At 37.5% G+C, this 18,564-nt stretch overlaps 1 protein-coding gene across 1 annotated transcript in view; it reads right to left on the bottom strand.

The window, feature by feature from the left end:
* The window catches only part of TTC7B (tetratricopeptide repeat domain 7B), a 137,454-nt gene extending 119,661 nt beyond the window's left edge, over positions 1-17,793 (bottom strand). The window contains exons 1-3 of the mRNA XM_026079525.1: positions 17,643-17,793; positions 16,270-16,438; positions 3,225-3,355 (exon numbers count right to left, since the gene is read on the bottom strand). Coding sequence (XP_025935310.1) covers positions 3,225-3,355; positions 16,270-16,438; positions 17,643-17,792 — 450 coding nt within the window. The 5' untranslated portion in view covers position 17,793. The remainder of the gene's footprint in view (positions 1-3,224; positions 3,356-16,269; positions 16,439-17,642) is intronic.
* Positions 17,794-18,564: the final 771 nt, after the last annotated feature.

Genomic DNA, 18,564 nt, shown 5'->3' with positions numbered 1-18,564 from the left:
CACCATCCCCAGAGCTCTGAAATCCTGCTTGATGGTCTCCAGTTTGCCCTTGGTGTCATTAGCGCTCACATGGAAGAGCAGCAGTGGGTAATAGTCCAAAGTGTGGACAAGCCTTGGCAGTCTTTCCGACATCTCTCACACGAGCCCCTGGCAGGCCACAAACCTCTCTAGACATGAGGTCAGGTTGGCAGATAGATGCCTCCGTCCCCTGCAGCAGGGAGTCCCCCACAACAATCACCCGCCGCTTCTTCCGGGCGTTCCGGCAAGGCACAGGGTCTGTTGTCCCAGGTACTTCCCTTGGAGCCATGCCCATCTCCTCCTCATCCTGGAGGACACTAAACCTGTTCTTCAGCTGCAAGTCTTCAGGAGGAGTAGGAGCCTTTCTCCTCCCACGAGCAGTGACCAGTGGTCATGGAAGCAGAGCACAGACCTAGGTCTTTGCACTGACATATGAAAAAGGTTTCATTATCACAGCTTAGGTTTTCATTCACTAGCTTCTGAGGTTCCTGTGATTTGAAGCCTTCCTCTGAAAGCAGATTAAACACTGAATACTGTGGTAGTATGTTCAGCTTTCTTCCACAGGTCCCATTTTCAGAACTCTAACTCCAGTTTTGTCACTCAATCTTTGCAAGACAAGCTAAATTGGTGAGTGGGCAGCAAAAACTTGGAGCTACAGTTTCTTCAGGCCTTCATCAGAAGCTCCAGAGAGCAGGAGGTTTTGAATTGCTTACAAGTGGAAACAAGGATGAGATTTAAGTCTGTTCTCATTTTCAGATCAGGATGTAGAGAACCAAACTTAGGAAGGAAGGATCAATTACAAATAAATTCAGTCTTGGTTGACCAAAAAAAAAAAAAAAAAAAAAAAAAAACCAACCCCCCCCCCACAAACCTTTGTAATTTTAGTTCACGCTTTCAAACTAAATCAAAAGCTTGAAAGAATGACAAATGGGCCATTTATTTGTCATTCACCCAAATTAAAGAGGCAGCTGAGAGAGACCGCTATTGAAATTCTGCAACTTGAAATTCAGTGAGATGATACAAACAGAACTTCTAGAAAGGTCATGCTGCAATGACACCTATTACAATGGGAAATGAAGCAGTACTGGTTAAAAAAAAAAAAAAAAGCGCAGTTTAACTTTCTAATATGGCAGAAGAACAGAAGAGAAGGCAATTGGAAATTTAAAGTTTTAACAGTCAAAGTAGTAATCAACATTGCTAAAAACTCAATTTCTAAAATAAAGAAGCATGCCTTCTATGTCTGGAATTTGAGAGAAGATGGGAAGGTGCAGGGCATTAGGCATTTATTTGCTAAGCAGAGGACAGGAAGAGCATACTTTAAAAAATGAGCTTACTTTAGAAAAAGAAATCCCAAGATAACGGTTCCAGAAATTCCATTGCATTGATACCCCAAGCTAACAATTCAAAAATTTGCAGTCAGTTAGCATGGTTCTTCCTTACGGTCACCTGTAGTATTAGTAGCTTTTACAACTCAAGTGTTAAGCTGTTTAGAAATAAGAAGCCTAATTTTAAACTCTCCATAATTCCTTTATTTATAAAATGGAGAAACAAAGAAAATAGTAACTTGCCTAAGATTCTGCAAAGCTGTTTGTAGGTTACATTTTCTCTAACATTACAAAGCTCAGAAATACCAGCTTTCATCAATAAAATACGGGTTTCCAACATACCTAGGTACCTCAGCTTTTGGAATAACTTTCTACGCAAACACAGTGCTTTTCAATGTATAAAAAGCACAGCAACTTTGTAGTTTAGGTTCAGATGTAGACAACTGTCTCTTTAGGAAAAAAAATCCAAGAAGTAACTTCAATGGTAACTGTAGCTTTAAACTTACAGTGAGTAATACAGCAACAAGCTAAAACTACAAATGGACTATTAAGTTCAAGAACATCTTTTCACCCAGTGCGCATACCCGTTGAAAAAACCTTCAACGGTAAATACCTACTTTATCCTAACAGAGAATATAGTTGCCAACCTGTCAAAATTTCTGTAAATCTTTCCACAGCAGAAAGGGTTGTGTAGTAAGTTATTGTACTATATACCCAGACCTAGGGCTACTTTTAGAGATAACCTTCTGTTTACCGTTTTGGGAATAACAACACTAAATTATATATACAATATTGAACTGCTTTAAATCTAGAGCGTACAAATCAGAGGAGCTGTCAGTACCAAGTATTCAAATCAAAAAATTCAAATCAGAAAAATGATGGATTTTCACTCTGCCATTGCCTATGCAAGATAAAGTAGTAACAGTTAGCTTGTATAGAGAAATTATTAGATAGCCTCATAAATAGTGCCTTTGTCAACTGAGGCTTTTTGGTAGTTTGTACGGGAAGAGCCTCTGTCTTCCTGGATGAAGGAAGAGGGGAGGGAGATTATTAATAAAGTTTTGAAACGGTGCGAATCATCCAAAGGCAGATGAAATCAAACATTCAGACTGATTCCATTTATAGAACTATTCAAGATTTATCTCATTTCAACGACATCTATGTTTTGAAATCATAGCTTTATCTGGCTATCATATCTGGTAATTTTTTCATTGTCCCAGGATTGTGCTTAATTGAAGCAAGCACACTTTCAGCTGTTATTCTTGCTGCACCACTGATATGTCAAGCCTCTTGCAGAGGGATACAAAGTTATTTCAGGATTTTATCTGCAAGTAATTTTATAAGGAGGATTTAAGAGCAGTCAAATTATTGGCTCCAAATATACATCAACAGGATCAATTTTTCATCTCTATTTACGTTTGTTCTTTTCATTCTTTGCCTTTTCAGATGAATTGTTAGAAAGCCTTTTTAGTTTTAAAATGATTTTTTAAGAATTCTCTGAAATGCTACATATACATATATGCATATACATATACGTACATAAATAACATACATATTGAAAGATATCTTAATCCCATGTTCATAAATGAACTACCATAGCATAACAAGAGGCCACAGATCAGCATCCTGAATGTACATAATAGTTCAGAGGAGCTTTGTCCCTTTTGAGACTACTGGCACTATTTTCCAAGAAGTCAGAAAGCAAAAGCAGTCATAATGACAATCAGTTGAGGCACACCAGTTTATTGCCCAATAATACGTGTGCACTGAAGTCCTAAGAAAAGTCCTTTTAGTTGAATACAAAGATACTGGTCACATCACGTCTATGAAAGATGAACCACACAGTTCTTCAACTAAGAAAAACAAATTATCTCAGCTTACCCTTTCTATCTCCTGAAGGTATAGGAGAGCAATATCCCCAGCCTTCTCATAGCAAGTAACAATTTCTTGTTCACGGTCCACATGAAGGTTGCTAGCTGAAGAAGAAATTGGCAACTTCTCAAGACACAGACCTGAAAATAGAACATTTTGAAAAGGATCATTAAAAACTAATGCCATATAATACTACATTTGAATAATAGTCCAGACTAAGCCCCACTTTGATCAGGGGAAGAAACAAAAATCTACAATGAAACTTAAGAAGGTACACTCCTCTAATAGGGACACTACAAAAAAAAAAAAAGAAAAGAAAAAAAATGCAACTGCTCCTCTATTAAAAGACCACAGAAGAAGCAATTTTTAGCAATTTTAAAAGGACATTAAGGCAGTCTACAGAAATTGCTGAGTCTTTCTGTACTAGTTTTCAATTACAGAATACATCTTCACTTTTCCAGAGTGATCACAGAAACCAAGGCAACGTGAGGAAAGGCACTCAAAGTAGTATCCCAAATTTACTAACTGTGCAAGGCAGATGCACCTGTAAGAACACATACATTTTCAAGAAATAAGAGTTCAGGAAGTGTAATTTTTGTATTTAAGGCTTTTGTTAATCAATTTCCTCCCTTCAATTTTCAAACATATCTCACTACCCTTTTACAACAGACCTGTTCTTTACAGGCATTCTTTACATTACCCATCACACGTTATTTGTCAAACGCTCATTCAACAATCAATGAACTGTTTGCTATTTACCTTGCTATTTAGTTTCGCTCGGTAAACATATGATTAATAACATGTTGAAATAAAAGGATTAATACATCCTCTGCGGGAGGAAATCACTAAATATCTGTTGACAAATAACAATTTCATTATTTTTTCTGTTGTAAAGACAACCACCAGTACAGCTTCAAGAATCCAGACATGACCCTTTTTCTGTTCTGGTCTACTTTGCTAATGAACAAGATGGGAGATCCAGGTACTGAAAAATAGCCATTAAATTGCCTTCCATACACACCCTCATAAGGTCTGGCATTGAGGACAGACACAGCACAAGATACCATGCAGACAGTAAATTCTTTAAGCCATAGGCTAACTAGGAGAAATTGCTGTGACAGATATCCACATATATATCAATGCCCACAAAACAACCCAATACAGCCAACTTTATGTACAGTCAACTAATGTAAGAGGTATTTATCTCCCATCAAGATGAAGAAGTCTTTTTGGCTCAGGACTTTATTAGACACTGGAGCTCTGAAGACAAGAAAATGCTTGTCTAAAAACAAAACCCAACTCTCACTAATCAATACCATCTCCTAGACAAGCCACTTCCATTACAGTTATTTTCAAGATATTCAGCGAAATGTAGCTGGAAAGGACAGAGAGCACTAATCCATCTATCTGTCCCAGGTATCAACCAACCCCGACAGACACTGATCTAACCTGTTCTTAAAAGCCTCCCGTGATAGTCATACCCTGGCTTTCCTACGCCAATTTATTATAGAGCTCAACTCTTCTCACCATTAACATTTTTTCCTAATGTCTAAGTCTCCCTCCCTAGATTAATTACTTCTAGTCCACTTCACAGAGATTACTCCCTTCTTTACAAAACCCTTTTTCAATATTAATCTAGAGAAAGAGAGACATGGTTGCAATAAAGAACATCAGTTCTCACTTCTTTCTCGTAACATGCTTCCTTGACAGCTGATCATTTTTATCTTCTCTGGACTCTCTCCAACTGTTTACATCTTTCTCAACTCATGATACCAAAACTAGACACCCTGCTCCACCTGAAGCCTCAACAACATTGAGAAAAACAGATTATTTCCTGCATTTTAGACAGGATACTTCTTTTTATGCAAACCAGCACAATGTTAGTGCCTTTTTGTGTAGTAGCAAAAGTTTCTCTTCTGTTTATGATCTGCAACAGATCGCCAGATCATATTCCAAACGCCTGCCTCATCAGTAACCCCCATCTTGTATTTATTTGAATAATTATTTGTATTTGAGGTGTAGCACTTTCCACAGGTTCTTACAGATTTATTTCAGGTCATTCCTCCAGTTTGTCAGCAGTAAATGTTGATCCTAAAGTGCCTGCAACCCCCCCCACATTGATATAATTCACAGTTTAAAAAGAGCATACTCAATTCATCATCCAAGGTTTTGAGTGTCCATTCCTGAAAAAAAGCATATAGTGATATATTGGACAGATGTCTGTAGAATGCCATATAGTACCAAACCTCAGTTTGGAGAATAGTTTATCAGGAGATTTCCGTCCATCAATACAGTAAGGCAGGGACAGCATGTTTCATTTGAATTACAATAGTTTTCTTATTAAAAGACCTTGGAAAGACACAGCCATTGAATCTGGCATTTATTCATCAATGAACTCAAACTATTAAATATTTATAAACACCAGATTATTTTAAAATATCTATCAAGTTTCAATATCTCCCTATAGAAGTTACTATACCTCAACTATATGCAAAAAATTATGTCATATTTCTGGCTCAGGAGGATGCCTTAAATCTGTATCAGAGCACATTGGCCACCTTTACCCTCCAATTCACTGTTTTACCAGTACGAACAACTTAACCTACACCTCAGTTTGCTAGCTATATATCCAGTTAAGACAAAATCCCCAACTCCACTACTAACTGCTTCATTAAAGACAAAATAAAACTCAATATACTTTTCAAAAGCCTTTCCAAAAACCTCAAAGCACAGCAGACTTGCAAGTAGACTGTCTCTCAAAAACCTGCTAAATCTGAGTATGGACACTAGATTCTTCTGATGTTGTGGTTTTAACCTAATATACTTCTAAAAATTAACTACATATGAAAAAAGTCTAGAGTAATCTATGCAAATCTGCTTTCTTTTAATTTTCCATCCAATGGCAAATATTCCATTTTTTTGCTATGCATCATAGAATCAAAAGCAGCAAGATTAGACTATACAAAAAGGTCAGTTATCCTGCTACAACAGTAGCCTTGAACTGACCCGTTCATAAGATCTAAATGAACAGCTGATGCTGTACAGAAAGCATGCAGTGTCCTAGGCAAACATCTTCAAACTCAGAGGTGACCATACTCTACAATAAATGAGCAGCAATGAAAAGATCAAATGACTGAAAGCATCAGATAGTTGGTAAGTGGATCACTCCTCCCCACCCCTTTGCTCCCATGACACAAGCAGCAAGTACCCAATAGTAATCCTTCACTACATATTACTCAGCTGGCTATCTGTGGATTTGACTTAGATTTATTATTTCTATTCTTACACTTTATGGCCACAATAAAAATCTTCTTAATTTGAAAAGCTCAATATAAGAACATCTCTCATTTTTGGCTGAGAATTTTCATTAAGATATGAAAGAACGTCAGTGCTCTTCGAGAAACTTTGTTAGAATTTTGTACTTCCCTTCTGCACTATTTAATGGAGTCCTTTCATTAGAATATAATGCTATTTCTCAAAGCAACTTTAATATACATCTAGTATCCACTGTAGTTTTGTTGATATATTTATTACAGCAAATGAAACTATGTATATTTTAAAGCATGCAATGCCTAGGAGCAGGAAGTTAATCTGAAGAACTATCCTGAAACCACCACTGAACAGGATGGTTCAGACACCAACATAACCAGCCAGAAAAAACATAGAAGAAAACCCCCAAGAATACCCTAAGTGATCATTTCTGAAACAGGTTAAAATTAGAGTCCCTTCAGACTCCAGACTATCCATCATCCATTTATTTTCTTAAATACATCAGCTGATAAAGCAAGAGAGTCTACTGAAGTCCTGAGAGTCTACTGAAGTATTTTTATTTGAAACAGATACAACACAGCAATATAGCAGTAACAAATCACATAATATATTGCTCACTGCTTCCTAAGAACACTGTGAGATGATAAAGTGACTTGAAGTGAGACATTATTAGATTAGGCTCTTGAAAAAAGAATAAGCAAGAGGTAACACACAGAATGGAGAATCATATAAATTTTAAAGAAATACATATCATCCTCAATTACCTGAAGATTTATGCATACCCTTGGACAGGTCAGTTCTTCCCTTTGTGCTTGTTCCCACACCTGCAAGGAGGAATCTCTGCTTCCCCCCACCTCAGAAAGACAGATTTCTTTATTTATAAACTTTTTGGAGATACTAAGAGATGCATGTCACTGCTATGAAATATTATTGTATTAATGTGTAGGTTATAGCTATGGTTTACTTAATATTTCCTCTAATTACATTCTGCATTCCAGTTTATCAGGCCAGTTGCTATCACAAATTAACTTTGATATTCATGGCTTTTAAGTTTAAGCCCTTCCCAGTTAAAATCACCTTGAAGTAAAAGCTTCCAACAAACTGGGTCAGTTTTATTTTGGGAAGACACTTATCTCATATGTATCTAGTCCTGATATCAAGCAAGATGACTCCTGAGGGGAAAGAAAGTGAGAAGCAGTGAAATGAATACCAGTCCACACCACTTAAGCTTACATCTTTTGCAAAGCAACTCTAAAATTGCTTGTCAAAACAGAGTAGAACAGCAACAAAAAGTATCTGGCAAGAAAAGAGTATGTGTGATATCTAAATTATCTGATAACTGGCAAAGGTTTTCTATAAAGTTTTCGAAGACTTTATAAACTATCCATATGTTGTAAAAGATGCAGAAAGCAAACAGTGGATAACTTTACCATATATTCCCAGTGGCATTCTTGTGACTATGGTCTTGTATCAGTGCATTTTAACTAAAAATGAACAAGATTATGCCAAGTAAACTTTCATGTTTTACAAAAACAATACAAAAGCAAACTGACTCTACCATCGCACACCCATGCACCAACCACTACCCAGCAAAGAGGACTCCTCAGTAAGAATGAGCAATGAAGGAACAATTTTTAAGAAGTCCCTGTGAAACAGATTTGCTTATTCTCAAATAAGAAAGAGCTTTTACGTTAAAGACAACGACAGTAATTACTTTTCATTTATAAACTACTAAAACAAAACCCCCAAACTCTAACTTCTGCAGGAAACCAGATTAACGAATATGCCCATTCCATTACGCAGGCAGAATAAAACAAAAATTACTCAAAGGTCAACAGGCCACAGCAGAGTTCAGATCTTTACCATGTATTCCTACCACCTGGATAGAAGGAAGCAGTTTCACTGCTGAAACCATTAAAATACATCAGGCTGACAGAAGTGTATCACATTTACTGCATTTTATATCTGAGATTTTTCCAAGATGCCAGCCAGTACCTTGTCTGTTCGCCACCAAAATATATTAGACCACAAATAACAACAGATCTTATGGTCCATCTGAATATCCTATTTTGAAAACCTACTGTTTTCAGTAGTCAAGTCAAAGAACACAAGAAAAATAGTGGAAGACTATTTCCGGTGTAAGCAAATAAACATGCTTTTGCATGATGGAGAGGAGAGAGCTGCAACAACAGACGAAGATTCCTGGGTTTGATTCCAGTTTCCCCTAAACAGATATCTAAAATCCAAGTCTGTATGATTATACAATATTTAATATCCCCTATGTGATATGCAAAGCAAAGGTGGTAAGTGTTCCAAATGCTGTAAAATAAATCCTTCATCTCCTTTTAAAGAAGCTGAATACTTAGCTTATATGTTTAGATCAAGCAATTAAGTAGAACATGACAGACATTTATCAGTAATTTTTAAAGAAAAACTGAAACAATTTTAGTTTCTGCTATCAAGGAATTCCCACGGTGCATTTCTGAACTTAGAAAGAACACTACTAATTCCGCTTTAGGAAAGGACTTATTTCAACACAGTCTAGTTTTCTAGAAGTCATCAACCACAGATTGACTTGTTTGTAGAGCATTTTTTCAAAAAGCAATGTACTTTTTTCCTCCTCAATTCCCTACAGCATTTCTGAAGTAATGACTATTAAGAAAAGAAGAATAAGGGAAAACCAAATGAATGATACGCAGAGATTAAGAAAAGAGAAGGGAAAAAAATATATTAAGCTATGGCTTACTTATCAGTTATTGCAGACACACTGTCTTAGTCCAAACGCCTATATCTACAGACAATCTTCAGAATTATTTCTCTGCTTTTCTCTGCACAAAAATTATTTCTCTGCTTTTTAAGTGCCTCATAACACCCCCATCCATCCACCTCCCAAAAAGGCCAAAAAGACACAGGAAAAATCTCCATCAACTGTTAGGATGAAGAATCTCCTCTCTGGCTAGTGTTACACTCAATTAGTTTCTAGAAAAGGCATCAGAAAGAAGGACAATATCCTCTTTTCTTAGCATAGTTGAATTTAAGAGAAGCTGCTCTGGCGAGCCACTCTTATATGCAGATCACTCAGAGAATTAAGTAGGTTCTAGATGAAATCCAGAGCATCATAAGCACCACTTTACAGAATTGAAGACAGTATTTTACCATATATGCTCATATTGTAGTTATATTTTTGCATTATTATGGCTTTTCTAATACCATAGATATGCTAGTTCTTCAGAATATTTCAAAGTTCCTCAAAGTTAAAAAGAAAATGGAAATTACAAGTTTCTAATGGCAATAACCATCTTATCTTTTCTGAAGTAAACACTTATTAATCCATAGCAGTAGATAAAAGCCTAACAATATTTCAGGGTGGGTTTGTTACATTAGCTGAGATAAAGATGATGACGGGACCGGAGCATCTCTCATACGAGGAGAGGCTGGGACTGCTCAGCCTGGAGAAGAGAAGGCTCCAGGGGAATCTAATCAGTGTGTATAAATACCTGACGGGAAGGTGTAAGGACAGAGCCCAACTCTTCTCAGTGGTGCCCAGTGTCAGGACAGGAGGCAATGGGCACAGCCTGAACCCCAGGACATTTCATCTGAATAAGAAAAACCTCTTCTACTGTGAAGGTGGTCAAACACTGGAACAGGTTGCCCAGAGAGGTTGTGGAGTCTCCATCCTTGGAAATATTCAAAATCCAGCTGGACAGAGTCCTGGGCAACCTGCTCTAGCTGACCCTCCTTGTGCCAGGGGGTTGGGCCAGAGGATCTCCAGAGGTCCCTTCCAAGCCTAACCATTCTGCAACTGTCATTAAATGATTGGTCACACTTTTCCTCTAAATGTAACAGCATTCAAATCTTCTTATTTTCTTATGAGCACAAAATACTTAGCTATTTATTACCACAAAAGATCAGTATTGTCACAGATGCATTTGTTTCAAGAACTATGCGCCAGCCAACGCTTGTTCTACAGTACAGCCCTTTGCCTGACAAGCAGCTTCTAGCAAGGCTGAAAAAGCTCAAATGAGAGGTAAGAGCTGCGGAAAGGACTGATAACTGTAGATCTCAGAGTGAGTGAATCTCTGATGAATGCTCCACAAAGCAGAAGAAATACACACTAGTACATCGAGAGGTCAAAGTAGCTGCTTACTCAGGAGTTGGGTTAACTACTGAAGTTACATTGAATTGTTTTGCTGTAAATTGTCAGGATCATTCTTGCAATGATCTCTGAGGAAAAAGGATCAGGCTTCAATGTAACACCAGTTCTTCATACGGCATGAGAAAAGAAGCTAGAAGCTCAAATCACACACTAATTTTAAATTTGGCCCAACATTTTCTCCCTCTCTTCATCCTCCCAAAAGGCAAGAGTCTATAAAATTAAGACCAAGGAAAAAAAAAAAAGAGAAACATTTTACGTCCTAAAGAATTCTGTTTTATTAAGAACCAAAAAATGTTCGTTCAGTGCCTGGATTTCAGGCACTGGAGCTAAAAGCAATGCTGAAGAAATCAAGTCTAACCCCCGGGTTCCTTCCCAGCCCCTGTTCAAGCAGGGGAGAAGGTGCAAAAATAGAGTGGGGAAATACAAGATTTTAATAAAGTTCTAAGTAGCTGGGGCACAGGCTCCCTAGCTGTGCTCTGCAAACTACTTGCTGACGGGCTGCCATGCCTACATAGCAATATAGGAGGAGGGAACTTAAGAGAAGGAAATTGAGTTCTTGACCCGTTGCTTAATGAGGCTAGAGATCTCTGGCATTATTACTAAAACAGCTTTCATTTAGCATTCTTCCATGAAGATCTGCTTGGTGTCTGCTGACAAAGGCTAGCAATGCAGAAGATCTCATTACAATCGTATATGATTAAAGTTAAGTGCATCATCTTTTGCTAACTGCAAAGCAGCTATTTACACTCACCTGACACTTTCATTGAACCTAATGGGCATTTGCATGTTTCTGTAAATAGAACTAATTAATAGCCAGTCATTTAACTTGGCAAATGCAACATTAAATTTGAATATGGGTCAGCAGCAGTAAAAACAGTCTAACCTTACTCAACATACATGATCTAAATATAAACACAGTTATTTGAACAGGCAATATGAGCTGTGAAATGGCCTGTAGCAATAAGGCTGCAATCCTGTAGTGTCACAGTCTGACTTACATACGACATCCCTCACATACTTAACAAGACCTTGTCACTGTAATGCAACACAGCCATCTTGTCAGATACCTGCACTGGTCTACTGATCTACTACAACATAGTAAATATGAACACTATTTCTTAACTAAAAATCAAAAGTTTACTAAGTTGCAGGTTTTAAGAAACATCAGACCTTTAAATTGCTGTTCTCATCTCTGAGCATCTGGAGAGAGATTCACTAATTTGTAATGAAAGTATTATAAATTCATATTTTAATCATGTCTTCTCACTTACATGGCAGTAACAGAATCATGTTACCTAAGATTTCAGTAAGCTTATTTCCCAGTTAAATATATACTTGTTACTTGAGTGTTACTGACAAGTTGCACCTCCCCAAATTAACACCTCAATATCCCCCCTCTGTGCAAGCATCTCATCTGTGCCTCCATAAGCAAACAAAAATTGCTTAGAAACATAAGAGCTACTGCCATGCACGGTATTTGAATAAGGCCTATGTGCACTTTCCATTATATTACCTCATTCATATACCACTGAAGACTTGTAGAAACTTAATTGCCCTGGTCCCAGAGGCCATATCCCTAGGAGAATATTAGCTTCAGCCATTATTAAAATGGATTCTAAATATGTGCTCCTATATGATAACAGTGCCATACCGAGGTTTTTTTCTAGTTGGTCTTGTAGGATAAGGAAGAAATATGGAAAGTTGGAGCTGAATTAGTATGTCTAACTTGAAAAAGAAAAAAGTCACCCATATGCACAGTCTTTAATTACTTCTTTATGGATTCATACTTTGTCTTATTTCCATTCTTCATAAGTTAAGACCTTCCTTCAGTCTCAGAATTGAGCATTGCCAGTTAATGTGATCTAGTAAAGAAAGTAAACAAATGGATACCAATGAGGAAAAAAATAACCTCTCCTAACAGGCCAATCTGCTATACTTATCAAAAGGTAGTCATTCCTAAGCAGACACTTAAATATCAAAGATGTACACCAGTCCAAAAGGTGCAAAACCCCTCCAAACTTTACTTTGAGCCAATATTTGCCAGCACAATCTCAAGTCTATCCTTCCCTCCTCCTCTCCGCCTCAACCCAGCCTTGTCTCTTCGCTTTGCTCTTGCTGCATACAACATCTCTAACAACAGATACCCATGCCTGAGCTACATGCTGCAGCAGAAGACACAAAATCTGCTTTTTTCTGAGCTGTTTCTTGAGACTTTAGATTACAGGTATAGGCCTACTATCTTAAAGGCTGCTGCAGACAAAGGAGAGGCAGCAGCTTCAGGGAGCTGGCTCCAGCTCCGCACCCACACCTGCTTTCTGGCCAACACTCCACCACAGCCAAGCCAGACAAACTGGCCCATCTCCCCAACATCCTCCTTTTACGCCCATTTTTCTTTCCCTGCTCACACTCCCTTGAAACAAGCTGGCACCTCCATCCACAGACATCTCACTACTGAAAATTGTTTTACCAGGTGCTTTTCCTCCACTGTAAAGCGTCAAATGTAGTTAAACAGGTTCTCCCACCCCCCTTCTACCAAACTGATCCAAATACTCTCCACAAAAACCTAAGAATATTTAAGTGGTCCTTTAATTTGGAAAGCTCCAGTTTTTCATTTCTATGTTTTATATGACATTTAAAAATTACCCTTCTCACTTTCTTCAAGCAAATCTTTGAATCTAAGACAATTCTGTATTTAATATCAAAACTATGATTTTATTAATATTCTATTTCCACACACCACATTCTACATACACACAGAGTCATCACTTAAGTACAGCATCAAAATTTGCCCCCCCCTTTTTTCTTTTTCTTTCTTTCTTTTTTTTTTTTTTTTAAAGGTGTCTATACAGAAAATACTTGATCTATGCCAGAATTGGCTCTGTGGACCAAAAGAAGGAAAAAAAAGGAGTAAGGTCAGAAAAAGAGACTGTCCTTCACTACACATCTATTTTTAAGTTGTGAATTTGAGGAAGCAGTGAAGAACAGCAGAAAGACACCAGAACTGCACTCCACTCAGTTCACTGTGTGGCAATGACCTTCTCTCAACTTCCGAGGGAGGGATATCTAAATAGCGTTGAATCCTGGCCTCTGCTAAACAAGTTTTGGAGGCTCTGCCTCACGCCTACGCACTTGGCTAATCTCCTTTATGCTATTTAAGTGGACATAGCGGGGAATATCTTTTCATCAGACCACTCTTAAAGCTTTTTCTAGTCAATATAAAGCATAAGACAACACCACTAACAGTGGCTTTTCAAGCTTCTGCTGCCAGAAGCTCGAAGAAAACTTATCCTGTTCCTTGTTCTTTTCTGAAGCATTTCTTTGCTCACCATTACAGACTCCTGCCCATTAGCTGCTTGGTCAGATGAAATAAGGCAGCTCCTCTGTCATCACATTAACAGTTTTGATCCTTTTCCCTAGGAGCAGTGAAAGACAGGAAACACTTTCCAGCAGCTCTGTGGGTCCTGAGGCCTCTGTGATTCACAACTTAATGCAACTGCACATTACAGGCTCCCAAAGAGCCAAAGGGAACAGAAAAGATTTCAAAGAGAGTTTGCTAGGATTTTTCTCAGAATTTTCAGTCATTTAACAATCATTTAATCTTCCTTGCTAGATTTAAATGGTTTTGAATCCTTTGAGTGACTTATTATCAGTCAATATTATGTCTCACTTATATCCTTCTAAACATGCTGTCCTCAGCACTGAGACCTAAAAGCATCCTTTTACAACATATATGTGTACCCTTTGTTATGTAATAAAAAATGTTCAGGTTCTCTTAGTGAATGCATTGCAGCCAGTAGATGGCTTTTGTTCGTTAGTTTGATGACAGAATTATTCTAAGTTGAAGACTGGGGGTGTGTGAAAACACTACATTTCACATTCTGAATGGAGAGCCAGAATCTTCTGATGTCGACTATTTTATTTAAGGAACATCTTTCAGTGAGGTTTACAAACAACCAACTTGATGGATACTTCATTCAGACATGCTCACTCTGGGGACTCCAAAGAGACAGTAATAAGTTTCCCGTTTGGATTTTTTGTCAAGTCTGACTTTACAGCAACATAAATTTATAAATATACATACATACGTACACATGCACATACACCCCCACCCACACACCCCCCCACCACAGTTCAGCAAGCGTTTTGGGATCTCACTTCCTCTGCCAGGCTCTGATTCCATTTCCTCTCCCCACAATTAAAACACATTTTGTATGTTCACAAACAAGAAGAAAATGGGATACACATGTAGAAAGCCGATCATTTGTAAAGGCTAGTTTAGGGTTACAGTGTAACATGTTCACTTAAGTGCCATGTAACAACTGCAGAAGAATCAACACAACCACTGAGGCATCCTGCTCAAGCTACCACCTCTGTTACAGAGCGAAACCTCCGAGCGAGAAGGTAAGCATTTGGAGGTGTTCCTATTTTAAATAAGGAAAAAACTTTTCCAACTAAGACACAACAACCATCAGTTACCTGCCCTGCCCCTTGTCTGAGGTAAGCTCATCATGATCAGGCCACTACACAGAGGTGGATTTGCCCCAAAACTGGACTGAAATGAGGCAACTGAAACATAGGCATTTTTACTGCCTCTCTGCTGACTGCTGCTCTAAACATTCATTGGCTGGGCTGATGCTTGCAAACAGGCAGTGCAGAAAATTTCTCATTTCTTAGTGATCATCAAATGATCACTATGATGATTTGTTCAAGACCACCAAAGAAACAGAGTCTAAATACTCAGAAAAGTCATATCCTTATATAACTGATGTTATCCTTGAATCTGCAAGCAGAAAGTTTCCAGTGAAACACAAAATTCCTGTAAAAACAGCTCGTATTTAGTTGGGTAGTAACTACAAGCCTCCAATCACCTCTGAAGAAACCCATGGCATATAAACTGACACTTTCCTCAAAGCACTGACCCAGCTCACAGTCCATTAATGAGTTTTCTAAACTGAAGTGGCACTGCCACCTTAAGACACAAGGCCAGCATTACAATTTTCACTGTACTAGACCATTCAGAAAAACAAACACAATAACTAAAATTTTAAACTTGTCACTTTCTGAACATAAAAAAAAAAATTAATGTAAGATGAAACCAAAAATAAAACCCCACAAGAAAAGCATTGCTTTAAGTAACTTGGTTGAGCAAAACAGTAATAACAATATTAAACAAGTAGCAATTTAAGTTTAGCTTAAGCATTTTAATATTTTGTAAAAGGTGCAGTAAATCAAGATTCTTCAGTTCTGTCTACAGCTACTGCAATACATGTGTACCACATTGCACTACTCTTGCAACTCTTAACTTTCAGGAATCAAGGTAATACTGTTAGTATCTAGCCACACATATCATAACATTTAGATATTGAAGGACTTTTAAATACACACATTACAAAATTTTATTGGGTGGTGGCAGGGTTAAAACGGAAATACTAATAGAGGTTAAGAGTCTTGCCAACCTAGCACAAACTCTGAATAATTTAAAGAAGCCAAGAAATCCTCTTATTTATTCACAAATTCAATATTTTGGCACCCTGTTGATGCTATACAAGCCAACAATTTCTTTAACTTCTGGCAATTAACTTTTAAAAAATTACTTACTCACTAATATATTGGAAAGAGCAATCTTACCCTTAGTAGAATATGCTTCCGCAATCATTCTTAGCCTATATGGTGGCACTGCAGCTAGCTGCAAATCATCTACTCCAACTCTGGCATAGGCGTTCAGAGCTTCTTTGTAATCACCTTCCACATAGTTTAACTTGGCCATAATTAGGTTAGCTTCTTGTAAGAATTCTGGCTAGAAGGAAGAGGAATAAGAAAGCTTTTTTTTCCTGAGACAACACACCTAACTGACAATGCTTTGGTCCCTTTTCTTTATACATTCACTATAGAAACCCCCAGTATATCTCTTGTAATCACAGAGCAACAAACCACTAAAATTCTATCTTTATGTAATATTTGGGAAGCTTGGGGTGGGAGGTGAACCCATAAAATGGTACTCCACCATGCTACTGAACAGTAATTTTATTCTCATTTTATTAGTCATTTTACATCTTCACATATTTATCTATACATGCAGCAGAAGTACCTCTCGGTCAGGATCCAGATTTGCTAGGTAACAAACTATTTAAAGGCTGCAAATCATTACAACCCCTCCAGTGATTTTTTTCCAACACCACAAGCACAGATCACAACAGACTTTAAACTTAATAATGTATGCTCCACAGCCTATATATTTTATTTGCACAGTTTCAAAGTGTCAGGGCAGAGGAATGTCTTGAAGAAGATTAATGGGAGGAGAAAGTAATACTCTCACAGATCACTGGAAGTGCAACATGGGAAGTTAGAGATGACTGTAAAACAAGGTTCTTCTTGTCTCTCAAAAGAGGCAGATATGAGTACAGACAAGATAAAGTGATGTAGTAGCTTACAACAATGATTAAGCAAAGAAGAACCAGAATGGTTAAGAATATCAAAAGATGAAGAGAAAATCCCTCTCAAGTATTTACCTTTTTCTGTCCCCAACCCTAACTTAAAGAAACCTTTCCTGAATAGTTATGAGACTATTTCAGAAATTTGTGACATATTTTGCATTTCTGTAACATTTTCCATGTAACTACATTGTCTTTGCAGTACATCATATGCACCAAATAAAACTTCCATAAAACATGCTTCAAGTACTTTACTTAAGCACCTCTGAAGTCAATAACAATTTTCTTGTTCTTCTAATGAAAGAAAATTTAAGAAATTTATCTGAAGAAAATAAATTTAATAAATTTATCTGAATTTTTCTAATCTTATATGATTTATCCTTCATAAATTCATGAAGGAACAAAAAACCATGAAACAGCATATCACTGATGTTCTTGGAATAATACCAAATTAAAAATAATAATGGAAAAAAAACCACAAAACAATAACTTTCTGAACTTTTCCATAATTAGTAAACTTCTCTAGTTAATCTTAACTTTTCTAATTCTTGCCCAGACTTACTTACATACCTTTAGGTTTCCTCTGTCAAGTGCTGCAGTGAGATGTTTCCTGACTTCAGTCAGCTTTGGCCGGGGGCCCCGCGGGCTACTGCTCTGTTTAAGAGCATTTTCCTTCAAAAATTGTTCTAGTTTGGACTCCCCAAGAAGAAGTTCTGCCATGTCATCTGTAAAATAAAACCAAACACATGAAAGATCAGAAATCATCTTATTTCACTAACATTTCAGTGGAGGCAACCCTTTGCAGATCTGAATTTTAAATATAAGCTAATCAATATAAACACAGAGTTAATTATTCAGAATTAACACAACCGTCCTGGTACTTTGTTCTACTTTTCAATTTATCATTTGCCTGCCTATCATTGTAGAAGCAAGTCTCCGATATTCTAAGCTATAATGGATTGGAGTATCAACTGGAAACCGGTATACTTCCCTTCTCCCTCAAAAAACGCAATTCAAAAGCCTTAACATATCTTGTAGCTTTCCAGTTGTGACAAGGGACACTTCTAATATTCATATTACCAAAGAATGTGTGTCTGTTTCATAAAATGCCTAATGTAGTTTCAAGTATGAATACCTAGAGATATTGGATTAATTTGTCCAAAGAGTTATATGTTGCGTGTCCCTCAGTACAGCTTTGATCATCATTCAGATCTGGGCTGTAACTACACAGATATTGCCCAGGCCTTGTTACGGTTCCAGTCATGTGAAGTCTTCTGTAGGAAATTCAGTTTCTAGTCATTCTCCCAGTTTCTTGAGAGGCATACCACCACTTCTCAGATGTGAAGGCAGAATGTAATACTGCGTTACTCAGCAAAGCTGGAGCGAGCACACGTTTGCTGAAATTCAAGAAACTGGTCATCCTTTACCTTGCCCTTATCCAGGACCACCAGACTTACTTACTGAGATCTGTTGAGTAGCTTTCCTGGTGATA

The sequence above is a fragment of the Apteryx rowi genome, unplaced genomic scaffold (assembly GCF_003343035.1).
Source record: "Apteryx rowi isolate R43461 unplaced genomic scaffold, aptRow1 scaffold_5, whole genome shotgun sequence".
Lineage (NCBI taxonomy): Eukaryota > Metazoa > Chordata > Aves > Apterygiformes > Apterygidae > Apteryx > Apteryx rowi.
Note: the sequence above shows the minus strand (reverse complement) of the source record. Positions and strands in the feature narration are given on the sequence as shown.